This window comes from Lacerta agilis, chromosome 17, assembly GCF_009819535.1.
Source record: "Lacerta agilis isolate rLacAgi1 chromosome 17, rLacAgi1.pri, whole genome shotgun sequence".
Lineage (NCBI taxonomy): Eukaryota > Metazoa > Chordata > Lepidosauria > Squamata > Lacertidae > Lacerta > Lacerta agilis.
The window spans coordinates 25,750,101-25,770,007 of record NC_046328.1 but is presented as its reverse complement, the minus strand read 5'-3'; the positions used below and the strand labels follow the sequence as shown (position 1 = coordinate 25,770,007).

At 52.0% G+C, this 19,907-nt stretch overlaps 1 protein-coding gene across 36 annotated transcripts in view; it reads left to right on the top strand.

Moving 5' to 3' along the window:
• Positions 1-19,907, top strand: part of NRXN2 (neurexin 2) — a 285,739-nt gene that overhangs the window by 155,135 nt on the left and 110,697 nt on the right. For 2 of the 36 annotated variants that reach the window (XM_033136189.1, XM_033136187.1), the window contains exon 1: positions 9,540-10,346. The exons of 32 other annotated variants lie outside the window; for them this stretch is intronic. In XM_033136189.1, coding sequence (XP_032992080.1) covers positions 10,136-10,346 — 211 coding nt within the window. In that variant the 5' untranslated portion in view covers positions 9,540-10,135. Of the gene's footprint in view, positions 1-9,539; positions 10,347-19,907 lie in introns of those variants that run through there. 2 more of the 36 variants (XM_033136186.1, XM_033136185.1) reach the window with 1 other exon arrangement.

Below are 19,907 nucleotides of genomic sequence, written 5' to 3'. Positions count from 1 at the left end.
TTCCGAGACCAAAGACATGGGAGGAAGGGACCCCCAGGGTGGTGGCAGCAGCAGCAGTAGCAGCAGCAGCAGCAGTATTGTTCTCCCCGCTTTCAATCCTACATGCGTGAGCGAGTCCCCAAAACTAACTGACTAGTCCTCATTGGGGGCCAACCCATGATGCTTGTCTGCCCAAGTGGCACACAAGCCAATGGCCAATTTGCACAATGTGGTTGGGGCGCAAAAAAAAAGAGAGCACCTGCCCATGCGCGGAGTGACATGGCGAGAACCAGCCTCCATGCAGGTTTCCCTGGAGACAGAATTCTGGCAGCTGGGCAACCCCAGTCTTGGCAGGGCCCCGCAACCAGCCCCAGACTCTGGGCAAGAGCAGCATGGTGCCCACACTTGGATGCTCACACACGCACACACGCCCCATCGCCGCTGCCATCCGCCTGCCAGCTCCGTCTCTCTATTATCTTCCCACGCCAGGCCAGAGAAATGTCAGGCGCAGGGATGGGACATGGAAGGGGGGGACACTGGGGTTGGAGATTAGGAACCCATTAGGGGATATTAGAATTTCATTAAGCACTGGGTTTTCTTGGCTGATATGGGCGTCTGGGGGAGGGGGGGCACTGGCTTGAGGGCTCCTCATCCTGGTTTGTATTATAATGAAATGTCACTTCATGTAGCTGCTTCTCCACACCCCCACCCCAATAAACGGATGCAGCCACGTCCATAGAAAGCTTTCACGAGCCTAATAAACTGGAAAGATTTGTCTGAGTGGCAAAGGAGTCAGAGGAAGGCAGCTTTGCAATAGCCAGGGAAGGGCACTCCTGCCATCATTGCCACCTCCTGCCCTCCTGGGTACATTGGCCCCCACTCCCCTCTCAAAGCTGGGGGGACGGGCAGGGCTTAATCTATAGAATGAAGTTTCTAGTGCACAAGTCATGCCCCATGACCTGGAGAGAAGATAACCCAGATTTGAGAGGCAGTTCCCCACCTTAGTGGCAGCAAAGGAAAGGCACTCTGCATATGCTCAAGAAAACTCCGGCATATGTTGATAATTTGCTTGCGCTGGATGTTAAGTCTTGACACTAAAAAAACCAAAAACTTAGGTTCTAAACATGAACAAAGTAAATCCCCTCCTATTCCCCCTGTAGTTATATTTCAGTGGTGAGGGGAAAGAACTCTGCACATGTTCCAGAGCACTGTCAGTACATCATATCTTGAACACAGCACCGATAGGGAGGCAAACCAGATGCCCTGCCTGCTAGCCAAGGCTCCTCTTCCATCTCTTACTGGCAGAACAGTGCAGTGGGTGGCAGAACTGGCAGAATGGTTCCATTGCTAGGGTGATGTCTGTCCTTTCCTACCCCTGTTCCAGAGCTCCCCCCTGCTGTCTCAGGCAGGGCCCACTGCCTTCTGGGACTCTCTTGCCTGGGCACTTGACCTTCCCTGCGAGGCTTTTGTCTGTTGCTTCTCTCTTCCTCTCTCTTCTTTCAGTTCTTCCTTCAGAGCATCTGGGACTTTTCATTCACAGCAAAAGTGAGATGGCGAGAGAGAGTCTCTTCTGAAAGGGCTCCTTGGTTTCTGCTGTGGGCCTGCTTTGCCCTTTCCAGACATGAGGGTGGGGTGCAAGCTGGAGGTTCCCCACCCTCACCTTGTTAATCGTACTGGGCCATAGGTTGTTTTAGACCTGCTTGGATGGCCTGCCCTTCCCCCCCCTTCCTCAGTGCTATGGGGAGGGTTGTCTGTGTAGAGGCACACTTCACATGCTCAGAATGCCTCTTATATTATTTATTCTTGATCCAGGGCCAAGTCCTAGCATTCAGGGCAATCCTTGGTAGTTCAAACTGAGCCTGGAGGCGGGGGTGAGTGTTGAATCACTATAAGGGGCTGGACATCTTTGTCTGTTTTATCCAAAGGGCAGCCCCTGGCATCTAAACCTTCTCCATCTCTGCAGAAGGGCTCTAGCTGTGGGTCAGGCCGGTGGGGCAGGGGCAGGAGGCCTGAGTGCCCCAGTTAGTGGGTCTGTGGAGAGGCTGGATGGGGTTGGGGGCTGGTGGGTTCTCAGCCGGGGTTGTTAACTGTTAGAAGCCACCACAGCCGTGCCACGCATCAGATGTTAGTGGCTAATGGCTTGCTGATCTCCATATGGTGAGAAGCTTTGCTTGCTGATCTCTGCTGTTCAACTGTTCAAGGAACGGGCAAGGCCGCCCCCCTGCTAGTTGACAACTCTGTTCTTCTAATTTCAGCTCAGCATTTTATTTCATTTTTTAAAAACCCTTTCACCCCCTTCTATTGTAGTTGCCTTCCTCATCCTATTCCACAACAGCACAGCAGAGGTTTTGAGATGTAGCCTCTTCTTCCAGCTCAGCCATTCCCCCCAAAGAACTCTGCCCAAACATTTCCCATCACCTTTTTCAACGCCCGCCACAACTTCTTCCACCTTGTCCTCATATACTGCAGAACACATTTCAGAGAGATCTAGATCAACTATGGGAGAAGGCAGATGTCTGAATTATCTTTTCTCCTTTTTTGGCATGGAGGGGATGGAGTAGAAGAACCATAGCTTATGGGTGAAGCAGCCAGGTTCAGTCTGCACTGGCATCTCCAGGTAGGACTGGGAATATCCCCTATCTGAAAACCTGGAGAGCTGCTGCCAGTCAGTGTAGTCAATATTGAGCTAGATGGACCATCGTTCTGAGACTCTGCATAAGGCAGCTTCTGACTCTCAATTGTTTAACGAAAACACCCCACAAAAATCAGGCTGCTGAAACAAAACTGGGTGGTAGTGGTTAGGAATGGGTTTTTGTGTTGAAGCATTGTGAACTCAGTTCTGGTTCTGAGAAGGAATGCTTAGTTGACCTGTGCCCAGCGCAACCACATGGAATTTGTAAGTGTTCCCATTCCCAAGACATTATTTCACACCTGGCTACTTTTGGTGGATCTGGGGGTTCTATTAAAAACAAAGAAGACACCCTGCCCAAGCCTGAAAGTGACCTGCCTCTGAGCTCTTTGAGCAGCCATGGGTAAAAACAAACCCAGTCACAGGCAGGCAGTGCAGGGAGGAGGAGCTACCTTGTCAGGGGGTACCAGTAACTCACACTCCTGTTTTGTTTTTGTTTTTGCTCCTACAAACAGCAGCTCCTGCATTCACACATGGCTATTAGAATAGAAGAATATTAGAAGTGACCCGAGGCTGGTCCAGGCCAAAGGGGCCCATCTGGCCCATCATCCTGTTCTTGCAGTGACCGACCAGATGCCCACTATGGGAAACCTCCAAACAGGACCCAGGCACAAGTTTCCAGCAACTGGCATTCAGAAGCATAGCTGCCTCTGACCACAGGGGCAGAGTATATCCTCCATGGTCCATGGGGGCAGAACAGATTGCTAGGAGACCCCTATTCCCCTCACAGGGCTACAATTCCCAGAATTCCCTGAGAAGAGGAATGCATTGTTAAACCAATCTGGGAAGGGGAGCAGGGGTCTCCTAGCAATTCTCAGCACCCTTAACAATCTACAGTTCCTAGGAACCTTTAAGGGAAGCCATGACTGTTTAAAGTGGTATTATACCTCTTTAAGTGTAGTATGAGGACAGGGGCAAACTTAACCTTTCAAATGTACAGAGTATTTTGTTGGTTTTGCAACCACACCAAGAGAGAAAAGGTGTTCCTACGGACAGTAGAACTGAAGCCAGGAGACAGTGAGTGACTTGTTCATGAAGGGTAGTTGAGTCCCATCAAGGGCAGTTGTAACATATTCCTAAACTAGTAGAGATCCACCCCCCCACCCCCACATAGCACAAAGAGAGATTTGGGGGAGGGGGGAGGAAAAAGGAGGAAAGCAACCTAAACTGTTCAAATGAAGGAGAGATGGGCAAGAAGCACTCAGGGATTTGCATGAAGGAGTTGGAGGTCAGCTCATATGGGTCGTCCTCCACATGCCTAGGAGCACAACCTTTCCACACTGATCAGTAACCTGGAATATAAGAAGCTGCCTCCAACTAGCTCAAACTCTTTGTTCATATGTGCAGGAGGAGAGGCATCCAATGGCATGTGGCTAGTTTGTATGAGTGCTTAGGGAGGGAAAGGAGGGAGTGGGGAAAGAAAAGGGGACAAACTGCCCACCACTGGCCTATGGTCCCCAACAAAATGTGGCAGGAATAAAAAAAGGTTTTGTGCCGCAGGCTAGACCAGCATTGCCTGCTCTGGCTGACATCTGCTCTCCAGGCAGGGTCTAAGGCAGAGAAGAAGGGTCTTTTCTATCATCTGCTTTGGGTTTTTTTTTAAAAAAAAAATATTGGTGGAGGTACCAGGGATTGAACCTGAAACCTGACTGCAGTACCTGTGCTCAGAACTATGGCACACACACCCTCCCCAGGAGATCCACCCATGGGCCAGGGCTTGCAAAAGGTGATGTGCTACACCCACACACCCCTGCCCAGAGATCTTTGGCAGAAAAGAGGCCTGTGCCAAAATTAGTCCTCTTTGCCATTGCCGCCTGAGCTTTGGCTGCTGCTAGGAGGTGGTTTTCTCCTTTTAGCTGGTTTCCACTTCAGCTCCTTCCTCGCCCCCACGCAGACACCCACCCAGTCTGTCATTCCATCCGTCTCCCACCCGCTTGTATTTATAGCTCACAAACAGGTTGCAATCCAGGCTTTGGTGCTGCATCTTCCAAACATTGCATGGTACTGGGAGGGTGAGTGTGTGCTTGGGAGAGAGGAAGGCAACAGGGAGAGATAGGAAAGAGCCCCCTCCCCCGCCTTTCCCCTTCCAAATCCTGATTCATTCCCCAAACTGCCAAGAACCAAGGGATCCTGACTTGGGCTCTTGGTTCTCAGAAGAAAGAAATGAAGGAGGTGCTTAAGCTGAAAGGCTTTTGCTGCCAGGTCTGAAAAGCTTGACCTCTGATCCCCAAGTTCTGGAGAGCAAGCTCCCGCTAGCAGCAATGAGAAGTTTTGCATGCGCTCACAGACATACAGGACTTGCTCAGCATCCTGGCATGTAAGGCAGGATGGGAAATGGTGCTTTATGGCCACGACCCTCATACGGAGACCCTCTCTCCCTTTGGCTCCCTTCCCTGCACACTTGTGCCAATGACATCATACTGTATGAGCTCATGGAGGGAGATTTACAGCCCCAAGGGAAAGTGAGCTCAGAGGCAGATCCATTAGGGAGAATGTCCATCCCAGAACTGCCAGGCATCCATTTCTCCAGCCCCACTCCATTTCTGGATTTTGCTGAATGCAGAGGGGGCAGAAATCCCAAGGCTGTGAAAAGAGACCAGGGTTACTCCTGGGAAGGCTCCACAGGTGGCTGTGAGCAGGGGAGATGGCTGCCCCTACCTGCCACTCCCTGGGAAATCCAAGACCCACTTCATCTGAAGTTCAGGTCCTTTGCAGGAGAGCAAGCAAACGAGCCTCTTTTGTGCAGATCTGTTTGGGTTGGTACAATGGCCAGTCACAGCAATGGCTTTGCTCCCAGGACCTGAGCAGATCCACCAAGCTGTGACCGCTGCTCCGGGATGCTTTCCCAAGCCTCTCCCCCTGCCTACAGAAGCAAACAGAGGCAAGAGCACACCAGTCCTACTGCATTCAGTGTCCAGATTCAGTCCTACTGCATTCAGTGTCCTCAGAGGGTGACCCTTTGAGGTGGGGCAGAGGTGTCTCGGCAGATACAGGCTGCCAATTGCAACTTCCAGCCTCCCCACACCCAGTTGTGCCAGCCACGGGTTGTGGGGTGAATGCTCTGTATTCATGCAAGGCCTGGCAGGTGTACATGAGAGACATCACAGCAAAACAAGCATCGCCCCTCCTGAGCTCAGAGGTGCAACGGTTTTGCAGTTTAGTGGTGGCTCAAAGTGGCTTGAGGTACATCATTTCTGGTGCAAAAATCAAATCAGTGCCAGAACAGAATGATGGTGGTGGTGCTATGTGACATTGTGACAGGCCTTCCCTACAGAGGCCTTGTTAGATATTCAAAAGATTCAATGCATTGGGCCCATAGGCTAAAATTTGCTTATGCTAATTTATATGTATAGATGCAAATGAAGAATGTAAAGGTCACAGTAGGCACAGCCACTCATTCCCCATCCAAATAACCACAGAGGAATTCTTCAGTTACTTTGCACCCCACCCGGATCACTCCAAAATCGGTTCCTCTTTTATTTGTTCACTCTCCCTTTCCTGTTAATTTCCAAAGAGATTCTGTTCCGGATCCATTCATCTCTCTCTCAGTTACCCCAGTCATGACCACAACCCCAGATAATCTCTAAAGGAAGTAATTGAATTGTAGAGTTGGAAGGGACCCCAAGGGCCATCTAGTACAACCCCCTAAAGCATCCATGACAGATGGACATCCAAACTCTGCTTAGAAACTTGCAGTGAAGGAGAGTCCATCACCTCCTGAGGGAGTCTGTTCTACTGTTGAAGAGCTCTTACTGTCAGAAAGTTCATCCTGATGTTTAGTCAGAATCTCCTTTCTTGTAACTTGAAGCCATTGGATCAAGCCCCACCCTCCAGAGCAGGAGAAAGGAAACTTCCATGTGACAGTCCTTTAGATATTTGAAGATGGCTGTCATATCTCCTCTCAGTCTCCTTTTTCCCAGGCCAAACATACCGAGCTCCCTCAACTGTTCCTCATAAGGCTTGCTTTCCAGACCCTTGATCATCTTGGCCCCCTCTGCACACATTCCAACTTGTCAATATCCTTCTTAAATGGTTGCACCCAGAACTGGGCACAGTATTCCAGGTATAGTCTCACCAAGGCAGAATAGAATGGTTCTGTTACTTCCCATAGTGGTACTATTACTTCCTCTTAAATTTATTTCCCCATATTTATCCTCCCCCAGTTCCCAAATGTTCATTGACCATAAACAGTTGAGGCAATTAGAAGAAGTTCTAGGGGGTCCAGTCCTAGAAATTACACTTCCTCCTTTCCTTTTCTTGTTCCCTGACCCTGCTCTTTCCCTGCTCCATCTTTTTCATCCCAACCCTAGATTTCCCCTCCTCTCAGTAGACTTTCTATTCTCTGCATGCCAGGAGTTGCTGGAACTTTCTCCTTAATGTGGGCAGGGCTGAATATGAACTAAGGCATAGCCCAATTTGTGTGTAAGGCTGAAATATACTTTAAAAACTCACCTGGGCATTTGCAAAGTGTCTTTTCTTCATCAGAGAGTGACCCCACAGGTTCAGAAGCAGGGAGAGGCAATTTCCAGGCAGGCAGGGTTGAAGTTAAGAACAGCAGTTTAGGTGGGTGGGAGCTGGGATTCTTCCCTGGCCTCATCCAAGATGTGTATTCCGACCCTATATAGCACAAGGGTTCTGCTAGCATAATTGTTGCTTACAAACCCTTTACCACTAGATCACATTCCAGGGTACAGCAGTTTAAAACAATAGAGTAAGTACCAAAATACCATATTTTTCCATGTATAAGACGCCCCCATGTATGCCCCCTACTTTTGGGGACCCCAAATTTAGAAAATTGGCATATCCACTATCCGTGTATAAGATGCCCCCAGATTTTTAACCTTAGTTTAAAGTAAAAAACCTAGCATTATACATGGAAAAGTACGGTATATCCATTTCAAGGGCCTGGGTTAAGAGGTCCACAACAAAAGCTACACAATGAAGGAATTTCACAACCCGGGGCCCAGAGAATGCCCTTGCACAGGCTGCCACCTGGCAAACTTCAGAGGGCGGTGGAGTTCTCAAGAAACTCCCTTTGCTAATCTTACACCTGAGAGGGTCTGTAAGGAAGGAGCCTGGGCTCTCAATGCCTGTTGCTCAGAATCCCAGGAAGAGTCAGTGCTGCTTGGGCATTCAGGACCTGCTTAGAAGACTGACTTAGAAGGGACCCTGAGCATCATCTAGCCCAACCCTCTGCAATGCAGGAATATGGAGCTGTCCATTATAGGGATCAAACCTGCAACCTTGGCATTATCAGCACCATGCTCTTGCCAACTGAGTTAGCTATCCAGCTTGCTGGCTTCAAGTAATGGGCACTTGGCTGAGTCCAACTACTGTACTGTGAGAACAAGATGCTGAAGTTTGCCAGGGTCTTGGCAACTGTTGTGCGTCCCTCTCCCACCCCCCACCCCCAAAGTGCTGGGCAGGAACAAAAACCTGGTTAATAAGGACCCTGCTAGGCCACCTTACGTGATCACACTTGGCAGGTCAGAGGTAGTGAAAGCCAGGTGTGGAGTGTGTAGCCAGAATAAGCCACCCATAGGGATGCAAGAGCTGCTCTGGTTGGCAAGGATTACTGTCAGTCAGCTCACCTCTGCCCAGCCCTTTCTTTAGGCTGCAACCCTCCTGGAATCATAGGCAGAGTGCCCTTTCCCAAACGCAAGAGTTACATGAGCATGTGCAGAGTGGCTTCTTCCTCCCCATGTCTGAGACCAAGGAGGCAGGGCTTCTCCACCAGGCCACCAGCTTCCATGCAGGTTTTGGTCAGGAGGGGCATTCATTCTTCTGCGCCTAGGACCAATTATCCCGCCTCCCGCTCCCTTCTGAGTCTCCCAAGCTTCCCCTCCGGCTGGCTTGGAAACGGAGACGATTCCCGGACACATTTGGCAGCCAGGCACGGAAGTTTCAAAGCCGGCGATGGTCTGGCGAGGCGTGGGGGCTCTAGCAGGGTAGCCCCCCCCCCGCATAGAGTGTGTGGGGACAGCTCTGGGCTGCAAAGTTGCGGGGTGGGTGGCTGTGGTCTCGCGTGCGTGATTCAGCTTAGCTTTTCCCCACTCGGGGTTCCCCCTCCACCCTCTTATGCCATTTAAAGGACCATCTGGGCTAAATTATTCGCAGAAGGTTCGCCTCTTCCGACCACCGGCAGGGAAGAGGTTAACAATGCTACTGCCGCCGCTTCCCGGTGCGAACCTTCCGATCCATCCTCGTTGCGCGCCCTGCGCGCTATCCTTTGCCGGAGCGCTTCGAATCTCTGGGGCGAGGAGGTCGGGCGCCTCCAAAGGTGGCCGCCGATAGGGTGGGGAGCGGTAGAGGGAAGAACTCGTGTTGCTGTTTTTGTGCGGGTTGGGGGGGGGGGCGCCGCCGCCCCTGCCTGCAGGGGGAGGGAGTAGCTAGCCGACGATCTTTTCCTTTCTCTCTCCCCCCTCCGTCCCTTATATCTTTATGTGGGGGGCGTCGGTGCCGAAATATGCACGCCGAGAGGAGGGAGGGGGCGCGCGCGCATTTGTTTCCCTTTCGGGGCGGGGGCTCCCTGGCCGGCGATTGGGCGCTTCCTCCGCCCCTCCCTCCTCCGCCCTCCCCCCTCCCAGCCTTCCCTCCGCTCTGCAGCAGAGACGCGCCGCGGAGCCGAGGAACGGGGGCTTGGGGGGGGTTGGTGTTTTTTGGAGCCAGGGAAGGGACGGATCGCATCGCTTCGGTTGAGGCGCCGCTCGGAGACCCCCCTGCAAGGATTACAGCCCTCCCGCCCTGGATTGCTGGGTTTTGCTGCTGTCGCCTGCCTAGCCGACCCCCCCCCCCCTCCTTCCCGGGTTCATTTTTCCTCGCTTTTCCACCCCCACCCCCGCGCCACGATGCCCGCCCCCGACCCGTAGCCCCGCTTTCCCTCCTGCCTGTTCTCACCACCCTCTTTCTTTTCCCTCCCCCCGGTAAATCTCTCGCCCCCTCCCCCGCCCTGGATGGTGCCTCTTTTCCCGCCAGCGGCGCCTCCTCCTCCTCCTCCTTTTCCTCCCGGGGGGGCCCCCGGCCCTTCGCTGCCCCCGCCGGGATGCCGCCGCTGCACCTCCTGATAGCTGCCGGGCCGGGGGGGCGGCCGTGAGCAGGGGAGGAGGGGGCGTCCCGCCCCGTCGAGGGAGCCCAGCCCGGCCTTCTTCGTCTCTCCGCTGGAATTGCTCGCCGCCGCCGACAGCCGGAGCTGCCTGGAGCCGCCCTCGCCCCCGTTTTGGGAGCGCGGAGTTTCCCTTCGCCGACTTGGGGGGTTCATCCCCACCACCACACGCCCCGCGGAATTTCCTTGTGCTGTTTGCCCCCCGCCCGGATCCCGACCCCTCCCTGCTTCCCGCTCTGTCGTCGGGGCGGGCGGGGACCGTCGGCGGGGTGGCATGGACGCCGCTCCCGCTGCTGCCGCCGCCGCCGCCGCACCGAGGATTTAAGCGGAGCGCCCTAGTCGGGGCGGCGGCGGCGGTGGGCCGGATGGCTCCCCCCGGGCCGCGGAGGGGTTCCGACGTGGTGGCGTCCGGCGCCGCGCTGCTGCTGGTGCTGGCGGCCGTGGCCGGGCCCGCGGGGGCGGCGCGCGTCTCCTCCAGCCTGAGCACCACGCACCACGTGCACCACTTCCACAACAAGCACGGCACCGTGCCCATCGCCATCAACCGCACGCCCTTCCTCACCCGCGGCGGGCATGGTAAGTCCCCGGGGGGAGATTCGCTCGCAGCCTAGGTGCAGCCATGTTGAGGCAGGGGGAAATGGAGCGGCCGGTATCCACCGGGGGAGGCGCCCCCAGAGGCCCTTTCTGCGCGCGCGATCCTGGGCCCATTTGCTTTCCAGACAGAGCGGGCGATCAGTGGCCAAAGGCTTGTTCCATCCCTCCCTCGCCGCGATGGTGGTCAAGCGCCTCGCCCTCTCACCGGGGCTCTGCTTCTCATTCCGCCGGGGAAAGGCTAGCCAAGCCCGGGGATTGGGACCCAGGAGGCCTTCGGCCCCCAGCAATCTGGCAGTCAGCTCCAAGTGGGCTGGGTGGGTTGAAGGGCTGCGAAGGGGCCCGTTTCTGCTGGGACAGGGTGCGGGGATTATTGGAGCAGAAGCCTTCTCTCTCTCCGGCTTGGGCTAAGGTTTTGGTTTCTTCACCTGCTTCATTCTGGCCTCTTTGCTGGGGGAGGGAGGGGAGAAAAGTGGGGTGGCCGGACTTGATTTGTATCCAGGCACAACCCAGAACCTCCCTTCAAAGCTCAGCCCCAGATAGTGCAGGTGAAATATGACAGCCTAGGCAGATGCTGGCTGGCAGGAAGAGGTATTTCAGAGGCATGTGCTGAGTGCTTTTCCCTTTGACTTGAGCTGTTTGTCTCTTCCCCATCCCCTTTTTGCATCTGAGGTCTGGAGTAAGGTTTCCAAGCAAGCTTGAACTTCCTCACTTCTCTCTCTCTGTATATATATACAGTATATATACATTGTGTGTGTGTGTTGTGCTTGGCTTCCTCTCTCTCTCCATACCTGGGCTGAAGTAGGTAACTCTTCCCTTCCTCCCTCGCATTATGTAATAGCCAGGCCTCCACAGCAACCTGATTGGTGCTCAGTTGCTCCCCTCACAACACATACACAAAGACATGGTTGGGGGGGGAGGTTGCCATCTCCCTTTAGCGTTGACTCACCTGGGTCAGCTTCTCTTAATCTCTTTTGTGGGTTGATTCCAGTCTATAACCCATCCCTCCTCAGCTCTGGTGTGGATATCAAGGGCCTCCTTGTAGTGCTGCGGAGGGGGGCAGATTCTGTGTTTAAATGGTGGCAAAGGAAGCCTGGGGCTGAATCTCTTTGTGGGGAGGCAAATCCAGTGGCAGGTGAACTGGATGTTGTTACTCTGTGGGTATTTGGCCTTAAGTGCTCTGTGTATGCATGGGAGGGGAGAAGTTCAGTCACCTGTGGGGGCACCCGGATGCCCCCTTGGGCAGCCTGTGGGGCACCCGAGGGGCTTGCCATGATGGGTTCTTTGTGCTTGGTGTGCTAATGGCATATGAGGGTCTACAAAGAGGACGTCGTCCACATACGTTGGAATAAAGCATCCAGTCCTGTGATCCCTGCGCCAGCTGAGGGGGTGGCGTTGCATGTCCAACTTGGCATGCCTGCTCACAGCGGAAGGTTAAGCGTGTCGCCTGCCACTTGTGTGCCTCATTCAGGTGCTGGCCTTTGTGTGTGTTCTTAGCAGGGCATGTCTATAGTGGGTTTCTGCCACTGGTTGTGTTGTGCAGGTATGTGAAACATCTTGGTGTGGGTTATTTGCTCACGTATTATAAGCATTCACATATTGTTCACAAACGCTGGGATCCAGAGGCTTCCTGTTCACATAAAATAGTGTGAGAAGGCTAAATAGTAAAAAGTGGGTCCAGGGAAATGGGGACCAGACTTTCTGACATGCTGTAAGCCGTGTCTCATCCCTCTGCCTTTCAAAGGAATTCCAGGCAGCAGGAAGTGACTGCCTGTGATGTGGGTGAACTTTCCAAACTGAGGACCCTTGTGGCACCACCAGCGACATTTGCAACTCTTGAGGCTTCCTCTCCAGCCACTGGCCCCGAGTCTTGAACTTTTAGACCTGATGCTGGTGGAATCTAGGGATGTGGTGCAGACCTGTTTGCACCTGAATTTATCATGCTGAAGAGATGGAGTAGGGTTGTCTCTTGATTTCATGATGCTTGGATGTGGTAGTTCGACAAAAAACAACAGCCTGCCTTATTGAGCCATAAAACTCCCTGTTGCTCTTTGTGTAGCAGATTTAAGACCGCTACCCCTATGGATTCTCCCCGCCACCCACGCTCCTCTCAAATTATTTCGGCTCCCATCAGAATTTTGGAATCCTTTACAAATAACTCCAAAAGCACAGAAAAGTCAATTGCAGCTGTTCCAAATGTGGGGATGTTCTCTTCCTGGGAACATTTGCTGCTTTAGAGTCACTGATAGCAGAACCTGCCAAGAATGGCATTCTTGAGGGGGGACGGGACGCCAGAACTTAATAATAAAAACCTCACATAGCTGCTGAGATTTTGTGGCCCTGCTTGTCAATAACTGGGAATTGTGCCGCGATGTGGCCTCTTGCTTAGGAATATCCCAGTCAAAATTGCAGTTTCATTAATGTGAATTTCCACCCGGATTTTGCTTTGTGAGTGATGGTGTGTGGTTGATGTTGGGCACCAACATTTGTGTTTGTAACTAGACACAATGTACGAGGTTTGGGGTACATCAGGTTGTAATGATGCGCGTGACATGTGTTGTATTTTGTTGGGTGTGTCCACGAAAGCAGATTGTTGTGTGTTTGTGTTGTGTTGTGTTGTGCATTGCTTGAGAGCCGTTTTGTGCCACTGATGTTGCGGGATGTGGATAGGCGGGTGGGGGGCTATGGATTGGCTTTCATGTTAGGTCAAGGTATAATCAAGAGTAGACAGGTCTTGTTGGTGTGGACTGTTGGCTTCTCTTCCAAGTTGACATGAAGGGGAAGGGCGGGTGGCAGTGGGATAGATCAAAAGATCTTACAGACCATCAGCATATCAGTGGCATTTCAATTTTTTTAACTTCAGGAAAGTGAATGATCAGGGCTCAAATTTTCCTGGAAATACATTCTGTGTCTTCATTTTGGATATGTAAGAGCTGGCTGGTGAATTTGTTATTATTATTGCTTTACCCTTTAAGTACATCAGAGGAGCCTGCTGCATCCGGCCAATTTCCTGTCTCCAAGAAACTGAAGTTCCTTCAGTGGCCCTGCCATACCTTGGCATTTTATCCTCACAACAAATCCTATGAGAATCACTGGCCTAAGTTCACCAAGTCAGCTTCATGACTGAGTGGAGAATGTGCACATTTTAGTTCCCAGACACAATTCAAAGTGATGGTCTTTATCTATAACGCCTGATGCAGCTCAGGACCTAAACACCTCAAGGACCATCTCTCCCCATATGAACTGACCTGTGATCATCATCTGAGATCCTTATTCTTGTGCCCCCTCCACGGGAGGTCCAGAGGGTGGCAACATGAGTACGGGTCTTTAGGTGGGGGTTCTCTGCTTTTTGCCTTAAAATATTTTAAGTCACTTTGAGTTGCTGTTGCAGAAAAAAGTGGTCTTACATTCAATTCAGTGAAAGGATGGAGATTTTTATTAGTTGGATCTCAGCCTTCTCCAACCTGGTGCCCTCCAGGTCAGCTTGGCCTACAGCTATCAGCCTCAGCAAAGATGGCCACACTGATTAGAGTGGATGGGAGTTAAAGGTTGTGGGGGGCTAGACTACTTTCCCATGTCCAGTGCTGTATATTGCTCCCCATGTCTAAGATGTTCCCCATGAACTAGCATTTCTGTCTGGCTTGTGGATTGCAGGAGGGGAAAGTCTAGAAGGTAACTGAGGGGTGGTCTCCAATGAAAAACCTGTGACGGCTGGTGCAGCTTTTAGAACGGCTACATGAGTTTCTGGGAGAGTAGATCCGTTTGAGACTGCTTAGACAGAGGTGAGAAAACCCTGTTTGGGCATAGTCTCCTTCTGTACCCCAGAGACCAGGCATAGGAAGGCCTTTGTTTTTCTTCCCTGCTGGTCAGCTCAGCTTCCAGAGGCATCAGGCTGACCTCTGTCAGAGGCAGGATTCTGGGCTGGATGAGCCTCTGTTCCAATTCCACAGAACCATTCAAACATTTTTATGGAGAGAGTTCTCGTGGCAGTTTCATCCTAGCCACCAGCCTTGGCAGTGTCACTTATCCTGGTGGAGTTGTGGCCCTTGGAGCAGGTTCCCACCAACCGCCATTGTACAGGCTCCCTGCCTTCTGGGCTTGAGGCAAGGTGCTCCTTTAGAGTTGGTGTAAAGGCTCCAGCGGCCTGGAGCTTTGTGTTCTGGAGAGCAGAGCCTGCTTCCCCACCAGGGTTTCCATTAGCACCTTTGGGCCCTGCATTTATTATTCTGCCTGGTTGCCAAGTAGGGACTTCAAGCAGTGTTCAAAACTATCCAGGCACGTTTTACTTTACATGGTCCAGTTGCGACTACATGGAGATTCCTGGGTGCCAGGTTGGCAACAACATTTTGAATGCTTCTGCCTTAGTCTCTCGTTAAAGCCATTTCCCTTCCCCCTGTGTGTGTTTCTCCTCCTTGGATACTGGAACAAGTGAATTGTAAGAGTAAGCTAGAGTCAAGCAGTGTACTTGAGATCACAGAATCATAGCACGGGAAAGAACTCTAGGGTCATCTAGTGAATAGACATTCCATTGTGGCGACTAGGACTGGGCGATATCTGGTTTTCAACATTGCAATATATTGCCAGCTAAACATCGCAAAATAATGATATATCATGATGTCTGAAATAAAGATGAAGCTATGTAGAGGCGGAGGGACGCGGGTGGCACTGTGGGTTAAACCACAGAGCCTAGGGCTTGCTGATCAGAAGGTTGGCGGTTCAAATCCCCGCGACGGTCCCTGCTCCTGTCCACCTAGCAGTTCGAAAGCACGTCAAAGTGCAAGTAGATAAATAGGTACCGCTCCAGCGGGAAGATAAACGGCGTTTCCGTGCGCTGCTCTGGGTCGCCAGAAGCGGCTTGGTCATGCTGGCTACATGACCCGGAAGCTGTACGCCAGCTCCCTCGGCCAGTAATGCAAGATGAGCGCTGCAACCCCAGAGTCGGACATGACTGGCCCTAATGGTCAGGAGTCCCTTTACCTTTACCTTATGTAGAGGCGGATGCTGTAACCCAGGTTTAGGGTGCTATTTGGCACTTAGCTTATATACGTAAGTTTCTAACACTGACTTCAAGGGAGAGTTGAGTTCTGCTGTCTCTCTTTTGCGTTGCCTTCTCAAGCACCTATCAACAGTGGGCTGGGGTGAACTTTGGAATCCATCAGGTACTTGTGTTCATGATTTAGCCAGAGTCAAACCTTCCTGGGGCCTGATTCCTTTCAATGGGAGAGTTAAGCAGTTTGGCCCTTGGCCACCTGTTCAGTTGGGTTTTGGGGAGGGATCCTAACTCAGTGGTAGGAAATGGTTTTGCACACAGATAGCCCCGGGTTTAATCTCCATGAGCAACTTCTGTTAGAAGAATTGGATAGCTGATGATAGGAAAACCTACTGTGTGTCCGAAAGCCTGGAGAGGTGCTGCTGCCAAACAGAGCGGGCAGTACAGGGCTTTAGAAACAAAATTTGTTTCAAAGAAAAGGGAGCGTATACAGATAGCTGCATCTACAAAACAGGAGCAAACAGACACTCATGGATTGACCCTGGTATAAGGCAGCTTCTGTTCTTAAGCTTTTGCCAGCCTAAATTTTCACTACATATTAAAGTTGCATTTTTTGTTTTATTTTTTGAACTTCATGCTTCCTGTGTTTCTTTAATGGGCTGCTTTGAGATTCCACCAACTCACTCTCAGTGCAGAACAATAGAGTGGGCTCAGAATGGAAATCAGCCAGGGTGTAGCTTCTTAACCTCAGTTCCCCCATCTGTAAAATGGGTGTTATGGGGTGGGCAAGGTAAAGATCATAACATGCACCAAACATTCTGCAAAATTCCTGGAAGTATTTTCTTTCTTGGGTTCTTTGGAGAGTATGTGGAAGCAAAACCACAAACACATGCACGGGCTGGCAGGGTGGCACATCTTGGCAGCTGCTCTGTAGGTTTTGGGTCCTCTTCCAGATGGGGCTCCTTCATCCAGACCCCACTTTTCCTGCTCTTTGTGTCCGCTAGGTTTTCTACAGAGGGAAGGACAGCATCTCCTGGCTCAATTCCTTGCTAGAGGTCTTGCCTGCAGCTCTGTCTTGAGCCAGGAAAGCCCCTCCAGCTAAGTAGAGGTCCTGACAGGTCAGGGAAACCTGAGCAAGGCAGCCCAACAGGCTGGAGGAGCTGTTCTCAGCACTGCAGACAGGCGCTGTCTGTGGTGCTGGTGCTGTCTGTTCCCCTCTCTAGTACTATGTCAGAGCTGGAGCTGTAAGCTTCGACCTCACAGCAACCCTACCCAGCAGGCTGTCTACACTTGCATTTTGGGAAGGGGGGAAATTGAGGCATAGGGAGGGTGAGTCACTGTGGTTGAGCCTTCCAGCTGGGTCTTCCAGCCTTTGTAGGTATTCAGAGGGTGTGTGTGTGTGTGTGTGTTTGAGAGAAACGGGGAAGGAGATGTTGGTGGGCTGTCTTTTTGGGTTGGGGGTGGCCTCTCCTGCTCCACCCTGCTCCTGGTTCATACCAGTTGGCTGCTCAGCTTAACGCATGCTTGGGGAGTGGGCAGATTGTGCCGAGACCTTCCAGTTCCTGCCAGCTTTTGTGGTGGGAAGTGGCTGTCTGTGTGTGATAGAGAGGGGGAAGCAGGAGAGAGTCGATGTTCTTCTTGCTGTGCTCACAAGAGCACACACACACCCCTGCCTGTGTGGCCCTGCGAGCTGATGATTCATCCTGAGCTGTTGATTATTCATGAGGCACCAAATGCCCCAAAAACCGGGGGGGGGGGGGGAACACAAGGAATTAGGCCACTCCAACAACGACAACCTTCTGCTTCCCCGACCACCTTTGCCCACCCATCTCCCCTCCCCCCCAACTTAACCACCCACCACCCATTCCGTTGCACTCATCTCTGCCCCTCCCAGCCCCCCTGCAGAGGAAGGCCCACCCCCATCCCTGGTCTGCCCAACCATCCGTCATTTGCTGCCTGTAGCTCCGTCCGCCCTGCAGTGAGCAGGTATGTGCTGAAATGGCAGGATCTGTAGGCCTGTGTGTGTGTGTGTGTGTTGCAGATGCTAGGACAACAAGGGCAGGCTTGAAGTGCGTGTGTGTGTGTGTGTGTTTGTGCACACTTCAGAGTTCTGATCTTAACCCACCTGGGAAGTCAGGCGGGCATCCAGCTTGTCAGGAGAGGGGTAGTTTAGGGGTGAGCCTCCCGCCTGGGAGATCCGGCTCTTCAAAAACAGCATCTCTGGGTTTGATGAGTTCCGCGCCCTCGCCCCTCCATTAGTTCCTCCCTCCTTCAATTTATGGCATTACCCAGCCATTAATTATTACTCCCGCCTGCAGTTTAATATGGTAATCGAGGCAACCCCTGTTTGGGCCCCACGTTTATCACGCCGCCGCTATTTATGGGGCGTCCTGCTCCGGGTTACGGCAGGCCCAGGAATTATGAGCCTCACACACAGATGGCTTTGTTAATTAATTACTGCTCCCCACAGCAGTTGTTCTGTGAGCAGGGAGGGGTTAATGTCTGGGGCTAAGGCTGCTGCCCCTTGCCTGCCACCCCCACCAGAAAAGTCACTGCTGAGCTACACACAGCCTGCGCAAAGCTCCCAGCCCAGCTCCTCATTCCTACCCTCTGGGAAGACTGGAAGCACCCTTGCAGTTCAACACTGACTGGCAGCAGCAGCAGCTCTCCATGGTCTCAGGCAGGGGACGCTTCTAGCACCACCTGGAGATGCTGCCAGCAGGGACTGAACCTGGGGCCTTGGCATGCAGAGAAGGCATGCTGTAGCAGAGCTACGCATCTTTCCCAGAATCTGAATGGTTCCCACCCAGTGTCCTTGGGAACTTCTGGAGAAGGGAGTGCCTAGCAATGGACACTGAGTGTTAACAAAAAGTGTCAGGCTGTGGTAGCCCTTTGGGGTCACCTAGGGTTTTGCATGCATGTGGGTGAGGGTGGCATGATATGTGGCTTCTGCAACTGAAGATGCCGCCTGAGCCCTAGATGGCTTTTGTTGGTGCCTTGGGTAGAGGGGGGGGGTGTCACCCTGACCACCCATTTTACTCTCCCCATCTTATTCCTATCCAACCTATAATTGTGGGGTCAAATTAGCACACACACCCCATGGCCAAGATGGGAAGAGTCGGTGTGTTGAGGGCTAAGATTTGCTTGTGTGCTGAAAAACATTTTGGGTGGCCTGTGTGGTTTTTGTGGTGATGAGAAGAACTGGAAACAACTGAATGAGGACTGAGCATGCTCAGTGGCCAAAGAACCAGAGAGTCTCCTTGGAGGCCCCCCCCCCCCGAAAAAATCCCCACCAAAAGAAACAAACAAAAAACAAGAGAAAGCGGGAGGGCAGGAGTAGAGTCATCATTGTTCCATTAACTTATGACAATTGCATTCTGCCTTTTCTCCAAGGCGCTTCAGGTGGCATATATGGGTCTCTGCCCTGCCCCCCTTTAAAAATAAAGTCACACAAACCCTGTCAAGTAGGTCAGGCTAAGAGAGCACAACTGGCCATTGAGCTGAGTGGGACAGGAGTGTTTGATTCCCTCCTGGGTTTGGCAGGTGGGGAAGTTGCAGCAGCCTCAGTTGGTTGGCATGATTTAGGAGGAGGCTGAAGGGGTGGATAGCCCCCTCCCTCCCTCTAGCCAGGTGAAAGAGCCAGTGCTAGGATGTCATCACTGGGGTGTCAGGCCAGGTTCAAGAAGTCCTTGACACTCACTCAGTGAGGTTGAGCTACCGTAATTTCTCTTTCTCTGCCTAAATTACCTCCCAGGGTTTTTGTGAGGCTAACGTATTTGTGCCTGTGAGGGTGTTCCCACAAACGGGGGACATGTAAATCACTATCTTGAAGGAAAGACATGTTTAAAATACATAATATGCATAAAGATGAGGCCATATATAATATATAACAACACTATCTTCAGAGAGTGGGAGCAGAGGCTTCAGGGAGTCTTGGACCATTGAGCTAAGGAGGGAGAGATGAGGAGAAGCCACTTACCTCCAAGCAGCGTTTGAAATCCACCCGGCGCATTTTGCAGCTAAGCTATTGGCTACTTGCAACCAAGTGAAGATGCCTGGGTGCCAGGATGGTGCCAGACATCTCCACCATCTGGAGGTGCATGCTTGGGGATCCTTGGATCTTGACTGTTTTCACACACTTGCAACACATCTGTAGAATTCTGTTTTATCTGCACAACCAGAATGAATTTCAGGAACAAAACTAATGTTGAAAAATATGACTTTCAAGCCATCTGGCCCCAGAATTGCAACTAGGCATTCTGTTTCAGCGATTGCAACCCTGGTTTAAGGAGCCATTTGGTGCCTAGCTTATATATATCTAAGTTTCTAACACTGCCTCCAATACTACTCTCCCATACTTGGAACCCCAAGTGCACGACTCAGGGAGGGCAGCCCCGAACAGAGTGATGCTGTGAAAAGTGGGTTGGGGGCTGTGTGCCATGCAAGGGAGGGATATCCTACGCCTGGCACTTTTGAATTATAGGCAGGCCTCATGGAGGAAAGGAGGGAGTGTTGCAATCCTCTTTTCTTTGTGGGGGTGAGAAGTGACCAGCCTG